Genomic DNA, 10,564 nt, shown 5'->3' with positions numbered 1-10,564 from the left:
GATGGCGGGAGGGAGGTAGAGATCTGTAGGGAGGGAGATAGAGAGAGAGATGGTGGGAGGGAGGTAGAGAGATGGAGAGAGGAAGGTAGAGGGAGGTAGAGAGATGGAGGGAGGGAGGTAGAGAAATGGAGAGAGGAAGGTAGAGGGAGGTAGAGAAATGGAGAGAGGAAGGTAGAGGGAGGTAGTAAGAGAGAGGTAGAGAGAGGAAGGTAGAGAGAGGCAGCAAGAGGAAGGTAGAGTGAGATGGAGGGAGGGAGGTAGGTAGAGGGAGATGGACGGAGCTAGAGATTGATGTCGGGAGGGAGGTAGAGGTACAGAGAAGAGGAACGGGTTGTGCTTTAACCTAATGACCATCAGCACTGCAGCACAAGGCTGGAGGGAGGGAGGGAGATAGGAGAGCCAGGAAAGGGAGAGGAAGGAGGAGACAAAGAGAAAAGCAGAAAGAGGTGAAGAAGTGTGTGTTTGTCAGAACTCCACCCATATGTGTCTCCTCCTCATTAGAAGGTAGCTGTAGAGGGGTTTGTGTTCATGCATGTGGAGAGGCTGCTTTTAGTTGCTAAGTCCAGCTGAAGAATAATTCTAGTCTAAGCACCAAGTAAGCATTATAAATCACACGCCCATTCCACACACACAGCTTTATTTTCTGGGGGTGAAATTTCAGGACTTTATGGGGAGTCAAAATGACACACATACACACACACTAACACACACACACACATATACACACTTTTGGACATAATTCAAACCATTAATCAATACACATATACATCAAAACGCACACATTATCCTTCAGTAAGCATAGTTAGCAGACAGCATTATCAAACTCCTTTAAATGTGCACACAGAGACTAAGCAGAGCATAAAAGTCCTTAAAAGCACACATTATCCTTCAGTAAGCATAGTTAGCAGACAGCATTATCAAACTCCTTTAAATGTGCACACAGAGACTAAGCAGAGCATAAAAGTCCTTAAAAGCACACATTATCCTTCAGTAAGCATAGTTAGCAGACAGCATTATCAAACTCCTTTAAATGTGCACACAGAGACTAAGCAGAGCATAAAAGTCCTTAAAAGCACACACACACACACACACACACACACACACACACACATACATGGTAGAGTGATACTGACCCTGTAGAGTAGCCATGTACTGTAGTACTCCAGAGATGTCTGCCTCTTCTCCAGAACCACAATGATCCACAAATGGACACTTCTCCAAAGTAACACTTTTCTTTTCCTCCTTCCCATCCTCTCTGCACCTTTGGCACACACACACACACACACACACACACACACACACACACACAAAAAAACAGGCACACGCACACGCACGTACATGCACGCACACGCACGTGCTCACACACACACACACACGGAATGGAGACATAAAGATGATATAACAGGCTAGAGAGCACCTACACACACACACATACACACACTGTCTTCTACAGCTAACCTTATGGGGGGCACACAATTTAGTCCCATTCAAAATCCTATTTTCCCTAACCTGTACTCTTACCCTAACCTTAAACCTAAAACCTAACCTTAACCCTAAACCTAACCCTAGCTCCGGACCCTAAAACTAACCCTCCTAACACTTAACCTAATTCTAACCTTAACCCTGATTCCCCTAGAAATAGCATTGTGGGATTTTGTGGGGACTAACAAAATGTCCCCAGTTGGTCAAATGTTTGTACATTTACTATTCATGTGGGGAATTCTGGTCCTCACAAGAATAGTTAAGCACCCCCCCCCCCCCCCCCCCACACACACACACACACACACACAGAGCATTGAACAGAAACTCACACCAACACAAACAGACAGTAATACCCAACTAATTCAAAGAAGGACACAGAGCAATGTTCACACAAAATACAAACACACGTTATGTAATGGATGAATTAGTTACATGCTTCCTCAATTAGAACACTTGGATTAGATGAAAAGGAACAATGGCCTTGCTCTTTTGTGACCTCACTATGTTACTAGAGATTATTACACACAGAGTCTTTATCCACTCTTACCAAGGTCTGTAGCTACATCTAGTACACCATTCTCATGGGCGCAGACACACACATACACTCACACACGCATACATACACACACACGCATATACTCACACATGCATACACTCACACACGCATACATACACACACACGCATATACTAACACACATACACGCATAAACACACACACGCGCATACAAACACACACACATACACACACACATACGCGTACACACACGCATACACACACATGCACACACACACATACACACATACAAGCATACACACACATACACACACATACACAGGTGCATACACACACGTGTGCACACGCAGCACAGCAGTCCTTACCTGATCTCTTTCTGTCTGTAGAACTCTAAGGTTCTCTGTAAAGACTGTTGAACCATCTGTGTCTGAAAGATGATGGAGAAACAAATGTTACTGGGTCAGTAACCAAAAGGTCACTGGTTCGAATCCCTCAGGCAATAATGCGAAAAGTCTGCCAATGTGCCCTTGAGCAAGGCATTTCCCCTAATTGCTCCAGGGTCGCCATTGATAATGTCAGACCCTGGGCGTGACCCCACTCTCCCAGGGTGTCTCAGAGAGATTTGGGATATGCAAAAACACATTCCAATTCACACATACGTATTACAATTTTTTACAATCACGTTGGCACTAATTTCCGAACCTTTTCATTTTTCAGAACTCTAGACACAAAACTCACAACTGTCGTGTCTTTGGCTATACCGGATTAAGTTATATGACATGCTATTCTATAAAATAATTTCTCCGTAATTAATATTACCTGATTGGGCTAATCATGTAAATGTAATTAACTAGAGAGTCGGGCACCACTAAATAATATTTATAGAGCTGTTATCTTCCGAATAAACTCTTAAAGACCTAGTAATATTTTACATCAATAGCAGTCAATATTAATCGTCACCTTAATTCAGTCTCATCTGAAAGTTGTAAATTCTTGGTTATCTTCATGAACCCTGGCTAACAAGTTGAATAGGCAATACAAAATTGGGTTGAATTATTTATTTACTAAATACCTAACTAATCACACAGAATTACACATACACATAATTAATCATAACTTGATTAGAAATGACGTCATAAAGGAAAACGTCCCTAGTGGACGGAACAGATATGACAGCTTGTTACACAAAAGAAAAGGGGTTGGCTTTGAGTGAAAGAGCGGGAAGACTGAGGAACAAAGGGCGAATCTGTGCTTTCGTAAATACAGTATCCTATGCATTCTAAGTTACCGCCCATTTGGAAAAGGAAAATGCAATAAATATTTACTCTGCGCTGCGCTTCGGTAGGTTGGTGGTAGATGGAAGGCCGTGTTGCCAAACCGAGTCCTTTGTCCTTTGAAGAATGTCTCTGGTGGTCAATTGGATACGTTGTAGCAATGTCGTTGTGTGATAGACGGGTGACTCTGTCTGTTCCTTCCTAACCTGCGTTTTCAGCTGCTGTTGCTAACTCAACAGCTAGGAGGTATCACTTCTGTAGTGAATAAGAGTTCAAAGTTCATACCATTCGCAACCAAAGCTCAAGCTGATGTTGGCTTTGTTCTGTAGTTAATATCTGAACCATTCTGACATCGGACCGTCGTCCTCACATCCTCGGAACAGGAGGTTATATTGTCGTCGAGGCTTTATATATGAAGGGAGAGGAGGGCGTGTTTGAAAGGTTTTATAGCCCATGTCCCTTCACAGGGGCGGGCCACTGATTGAGCAGAGCCCTAACCTTGTAAAAAAATAATTCTCACATTTTAGAAGCTAAAATCACATTTAATCCCATCACGAATAATTTCATATTCAAACATTTAAATTGAACAACAATTCCATGTGAATCTGATAACTCTGATGTGTAGACTTTCCACTGCATTTTTCAAAACTCTAAACACTTTTTCCAATTGCTTGGATACAATACACATAAAGCTAAGATCATTTGTTCATTGAACTAAAATCACCTGTTCAAAATGACACAACATAACATCAAAGTATTATCATTTCAAAATGCAATTCACACATTACATCTGAGATGACTGTCTATTCATTTCATTACAATGATCTAACTATCAACTGATAAAACAGCTCAAAATGATAAGTAACTGTTGCATTACTCTTAATGCATAGTTTTATGGAAACTAGGCAGCTGTTTCTGAGATATAAGAACATTGTTGTCCTGGCCGTAACTAAAAACTCAGAGCCCTATAAATAAACACAGATCATTTCAACAGCCTGCATTTAAAGCTGGCATCTCAACGCTTTACAAACGGTCCAGTAATGTATAACTGGCACACAAAAAAACAATATTTCCTATCAACAACAAAAATAAAAATACAGAAAGCTTTAAATATTCAAAATCCAGTTTTACCTCTAAATTCCTCTGCAGTGGGGCTCTCACTGAGACAGTGTGTGTGTGTGTGTGTGTGCCCGTGTACATGCGTGTGTGTTTGTGTGTAAGAGAGAGTGGTGTTAATATGATGAACATTAATACAATCCTGTAGCAACGCTAAAAGAACACTGTGTCAGTCTGGGGTCATCCTACGGCCTCTTCTGAAACCTGCTGTACAGGACACCAGCATCTGGGGTCATCCTACGGCCTCTGCTGAAACCTGCTGTACAGGACACCAGCATCTGGGGTCATCCTACGGCCTCTGCTGAAACCTGCTGTACAGGACACCAGCATCTGGGGTCATCCTACAGCCTCTGCTGAAACCTGCTGTACAGGACACCAGCATCTGGCTCATCCTACGCCCTCGGGTGAAACCTGCTGTACAGGACACCAGCATCTGGGGTCATCCTACGCTACTGCTTTTTCACTGTCTTTTTACTGTTGTTTTATTTCTTTACTTAGCTATTGTTCACCTAATACCTTTTTGCACTGTTGGTTAGAGCCTGTAAGTAAGCATTTCACTGTGAGGTTGTTTTTGACGCACGTGACAAATATACTTTGATTTGATTTGATATATTCAGTCATAGTGTATCCGTGTCCTGGTGTACAGGAGACCAGCATCTGGCTCATCCAACGTTATATATACAGGCATAGTGTGTTTGTGTCCTATGAGAGTATCCTTGTCTTAACCATTAATTCACAGAACATACGTCATCGACACACACACTTACTCTCTCCACACATTACCAGCAGCAAACCAGTAAACACAATGACAAGCACACATCTTTTATCAAAATTCACAGACACAGACAAGCAAACATTCACATCACAAAGACTTGTATATGAATCCATACAAACACACACACATACGTATGCTATGAAAGTTGGGTTGGCTTGTTAACACAGTGGATCAGCTGGCTGATCCATACAAACACACACACACACGCACACACACACACACACATACACGCACACACACAAAATGAAAAAAGTGTCAATTAATTTGCGCCATTAGTTTTAATTTCTCAGCATCTCTCTCTCTTCTTTCCTCTCTCCTCTCTCCATCATCTGCATCCTCCCTCTGCCCTCCTTTCCTCTCTCCTCTCCCTCCATCATCCGTATCCTCCCTCTGCCCTCCTTTCCTCTCTCCTCTCCCTCCATCATCTGTATCCTTCCTCTGCCCTCCTTTCCTCTCTCCTCTCCCTCCATCATCCGTATCCTTCCTCTGCCCTCCTTTCCTCTCTCCTCTCCCTCCATCATCTGTATCCTTCCTCTGCCCTCCTTTCCTCTCTCCTCTCCCTCCATCATCTGTATCCTTCCTCTGCCCTCCTTTCCTCTCTCCTCTCCCTCCATCATCTGTATCCTCCCTCTGCCCTCCTTTCCTCTCTCCTCTCCCTCCATCATCCGTATCCTTCCTCTGCCCTCCTTTCCTCTCTCCTCTCCCTCCATCATCCGTATCCTTCCTCTGCCCTCCTTTCCTCTCTCCTCTCCCTCCATCATCTGCATCCTCCTCTGCCCTCCTTTCCTCTCTCCTCTCCCTCCATCATCCGTATCCTCCCTCTGCCCTCCTTTCCTCTCTCCTCTCCCTCCATCATCCGTATCCTTCCTCTGTCCTCCTTTCCTCTCTCCTCTCCCTCCATCATCCGTATCCTTCCTCTGCCCTCCTTTCCTCTCTCCTCTCCCTCCATCATCTGTATCCTTCCTCTGCCCTCCTTTCCTCTCTCCTCTCCCTCCATCATCTGCATCCTCCTCTGCCCTCCTTTCCTCTCTCCTCTCCCTCCATCATCTGTATCCTTCCTCTGCCCTCCTTTTCTCTCTCCTCTCCCTCCATCATCCGTATCCTTCCTCTGCCCTCCTTTCCTCTCTCCTCTCCCTCCATCATCCGTATCCTTCCTCTGCCCTCCTTTCCTCTCTCCTCTCTCCATCATCTGTATCCTTCCTCTGCCCTCCTTTCCTCTCTCCTCTCCCTCCATCATCTGTATCCTTCCTCTGCCCTCCTTTCCTCTCTCCTCTCCCTCCATCATCCGTATCCTTCCTCTGCCCTCTGTCTCTCTTCTCAAGCAGTTCTCCTGCCTCCTCTTTCTCTCTCCTCTAAGGCAGTATGTTTGTATGTGACTGTGTCTGTGTACGGCTTTAATTAGGGAATGTAGTGCAAATTACAGAACAGTCACATGTCCCACAGTACACACACAGTCTTGGAAGTTGATGAACTACACTACTGTAGAACAGTTATGGCTCACACCACTAACTACCACCTCCCTGCATATCTTTATGTGTGTGTTTATGTGTGTGTTTATGTGTGTGTTTATGTGTGTGTTTATGTTTGTGTTTATGTGTGTGTTTATGTTTGTGTTTATGTGTGTTTGTTTATGTTTGTGTTTATGTGTGTGTTTATGTGTGTGTTTATGTGTGTTTGTTTATGTGTGTGTGTTTATGTTTGTGTTTATGTGTGTGTTTATGTTTGTGTTTATGTGTGTTTGTTTATGTTTGTGTTTGTGTGTTTGTTTATGTTTGTGTTTATGTGTGTTTGTTTATGTGTGTGTTTATGTGTGTGTTTATGTGTGGTGACAGGAGGAGGATATGTCCATTTGTGTGTGAAGATGCTGTGTGTGTCCTTTGTTCTGGGTCACTGTGACTGGCCTGGTTGACAGTATCAGTACCATGAAGTGAACACCAAGTACATGTTCTGTTCTCCAGGTCATGGTTGACTGGATGCTAAGAGTGGTTCACTCGTTGCTTTGCTCTTGTACGATTGGGTCACCATGATTGCAGTCTGTGTGTGTGTGGGGGGGGGGGGGGGGGTCTCTGCTTCTGACCAGGGAGTAGCAAGCTAAACACTTCCCTAAATCCAAGGAAATTAAAAACAGCATATACAATGCTGACCAGGATATCTTTATTACCATCATCATCATCATCATCATCATCATTATCAAGTGCATCTCTAATCTCTAATATCGATGTTTTTCCTAGTTTCTGTGTTCTGAAAACACAGGTTAATGATGCTGTAAACTGAAGGCCTCCCAACCAGGTATTTTATTTAACCTGTCCACTTCTTTCACTTCAGTGCAGGTGGAGGAGAGGAGGATACACTAGGTAAACAGATACAGTCTCATCAAATCTCAACCAGAATAACCTCATCACCCAGTAAGGAGTGATATAGAATAGGCCTAATCTACTACCCATTCTTCTCTCTCTATCGCGCTCTCTCTGTATTCTAACAGTCATCTCTAGCGTGCTGGTCATTTTGTAACCACGCAGGTGACGCATGCAGAGGGGAGAGAAATACCGGAGAAAATCTCTCTATATGTGTTTTTTGTAAATGTATCCTACCGTGGGCGACGTTAACCTCCTCAAGCTCTCCCCAAGCGAGTCCAGGTTCACGCGCTTCCGTCTGTTCGTCCGTTTGGGTCCCGGTGCGTCCTCGAACGGGCACGCGAGCTTCTCCACCGGGCTCTTGCCGTTCCAGATGCGTGAAAAGGGGCAGGAGTCGCCATCATCTCCGGGGCTCTCCAGGCACTCCGAGCCCATCGAGCTGAACGACTCCGAAGAGATCTTGCGCGAGGACATGCTGCTGCTGCTAAGCGCGAAAAGTCTGGGCGCGTACGCGTGCTGCGGCGAAACAACACACCGCCACCCGGACTCATCAGATTCACTCGCGTGGGAAAGATGGGGAGGCGCGCGCACCGGTCAAGAGCGTGAGCGACACGAGCTAGTGAACAAATGTATTACCCAAACCAAGATGCTCTCGCGACGGCCAGAGAGAGGGACTATATTCACCAGCAGAATCTCATGTCTAACGGTTTTAACCGTTGTCCTTTTAGTTTTCCCTTTGAAATCCCAGTTGAAGTATTGTCTGCTGCGCACCTCTCCACTATCACATCCACTGTGGATTCACGGCTTTCCGACTCTCTCTCTCTGTGGACTATTCATGCTTTCATTCCTTCACCCTCTCATCCCTGCAGTTGGCTGTATTCCTCTCCTCTCCAGAAGGCAGGAAACGGTGTGTCCAGGTGCGGGCCTGAGGAGGATCGGGAGATACAGAGAGATGCTTGCGGAGTCAGCTTGCAGTCAAACATCAGCTCGAACCGCTACCTCGTGGAGTTCTATCTGCCCACTCCGCTCGAGCTCTACAGCATCACTATTCTACCTCCATCCGCCACAGCCAATCAGATATAATATCAGACTAAACCCTGCCCCCCTTCCTTACCATCACTGTAAAAGAGATACTTTAGTTTAGGGCTAGGCTGCTGTTTGGCGCAGATATTGACGGAGGAGACACTAGAGTCAAAAATACAAGTAACTTCAGAAGAAAGCAAAACCATAACCTACAAATCAAATAGGCCTAGTGTTTGCATGTGATTTGATCCTCATTAATAATTGGTTTTCATGCCACGCATATGCCAGTTGACCCACACTGTGATTATTACTATCTGACCCTGCTGGTCATTTATGAACGTTTGAGCATCTTGGCCATGTTCTGTTATAATCACCACCTGGCACAGCCAGAAGAGGACTCGCCTCCCCTCAGAGCCTGGAACTCTCTAGGTTTCAGCCTTTCTAGGGAGTTTTTCCTAGCCATGGTGCTTCTACACCTGCATTGTTCGCTGTTTGGGGTTTTAGGCTGGGTTTCTGTACAGCACTTTGTGACATCGGCTGATGTAAAAAGGGATTTATAAAAACATTTGATTGATTGATTGTGCAATGCCAGCAGAACATATTCCCTGTGTTTGTATACCAGACCAAATTGTCATAATCAACTGAACACTGACCAATGTAAATAATTGACTTCTTATTTTACTCAAGGTCATAGAGATAAAACAATAATTTAAGGTAGACTTGGTTCTAGTAGACTAGACTATGGTATATGTCAACAATAGTACACCACTAAAGTCAACGGGTGTGTTTGGTTCACACAGCCTCCTCTCCTATACGAACCGACTCTGTCCCCGTAATAAACACAGGATAATGGTAACTGCCGGTACCAGCCATTTACAATCGCAGAGCCGTAGCGGGCGACAGGGCGGAATTCATGTCGAACACTAATCGCTTTGGTGACCTTGACCTCTTCTCTGCCCATGTGCCAGACTATCCACCCAGCCTGAGGCCCGAGACACACAAACTGAAGAAAACACTACAAGGATAGTGCATACATATACCCTGGATAAACACACACACTGCATATGCAGTACCAGTCAAAGGTTTGGACACACCTACTCATTCAAGGGTTTTTCTTTATTTTTTACTATTTTCTACATTGTAGAATGAAACGGAAGACATCAAAAATATGAAACACTTTAACATTTTTTGAACTAGGCAAGTCAGTTAAGAACAAATTCTTATTTACATTGATGGCCTACACCGGCCAAACCCTAACCCTAACCAGCCTGGAATTGAACCAGGGTCTATAGTGACACCTCTAGCACTGAGATGCAGTGCCGTAGACCACTGTGCCACTCAGGAGCCATGTATTAACCAAAAAAGTGTTAAACAAATGAAAATAGATTTTAGATTCTCTTGGCATTCTCTCAACCAGCTCTCAACCCACATATGCTGAGCACTTGTTGGCTGCTTTTCCTTCACTCTGCGATCCAACTCAACCCATACCATCTCAATTGGGTTGAGGTCGGGTGATTGTGGAGGTCAGGTCATCTGATGCATCACTCCATCACTCTCCTTGGTCAAATAGTCCTTACACAGCCTGGAGGTGTGTTTTGGGTCATTGTCCTGTTGAGAAGAAATTATAGTCCCACTAAGCGCAAACCAGATGGGAGGGCGCTTCGTTGCAGAATGCTGTGGTAGCCATGCTTGTTAAGTGTGCCTTGAATTCTAAATAAATCCCAAACAGTGTCACCAGCAAAGAACCACTACACCCCTTCCTCCGTGCTTCACGGTGGGAACCACACATGCCGAGATCATCTTCACCTACTCTGCGTTTCACAAAGAAATGGTGATTGGAACCAAAAATCTAAAATTAGGAATCATCAGACCAAATGACAGATTGCCACCAGTCTAATGTCCATTGCTCATGTTTCTTGGCCCAAGCAAGTCTCTTCTTCTTATTGGTGTCCTTTAGTGGTGGTTTCTTTGCAGCAATTGGTAACTTATCCTCTGCAGCAGAGATAACTCTGGGTCTTCCATTCC

The 10,564-nt window shown here is 44.5% G+C and overlaps 1 protein-coding gene across 1 annotated transcript in view; it reads right to left on the bottom strand.

Annotated features, from left to right (window-relative positions):
* The window catches only part of LOC139382750 (guanylate cyclase soluble subunit alpha-2-like), a 109,247-nt gene extending 101,223 nt beyond the window's left edge, over positions 1–8,024 (bottom strand). Inside the window, exons 1-3 of the mRNA XM_071126870.1 lie at positions 7,754–8,024; positions 2,363–2,424; positions 1,134–1,261 (exon numbers count right to left, since the gene is read on the bottom strand). Coding sequence (XP_070982971.1) covers positions 1,134–1,261; positions 2,363–2,424; positions 7,754–7,990 — 427 coding nt within the window. The 5' untranslated portion in view covers positions 7,991–8,024. The remainder of the gene's footprint in view (positions 1–1,133; positions 1,262–2,362; positions 2,425–7,753) is intronic.
* Between the last annotated feature and the right edge of the window lie 2,540 nt (positions 8,025–10,564).

This window comes from Oncorhynchus clarkii, chromosome 24, assembly GCF_045791955.1.
Source record: "Oncorhynchus clarkii lewisi isolate Uvic-CL-2024 chromosome 24, UVic_Ocla_1.0, whole genome shotgun sequence".
NCBI classification, from domain to species: Eukaryota; Metazoa; Chordata; class Actinopteri; order Salmoniformes; family Salmonidae; genus Oncorhynchus; species Oncorhynchus clarkii.
This window is presented reverse-complemented; position numbering and strand designations above follow the sequence as displayed.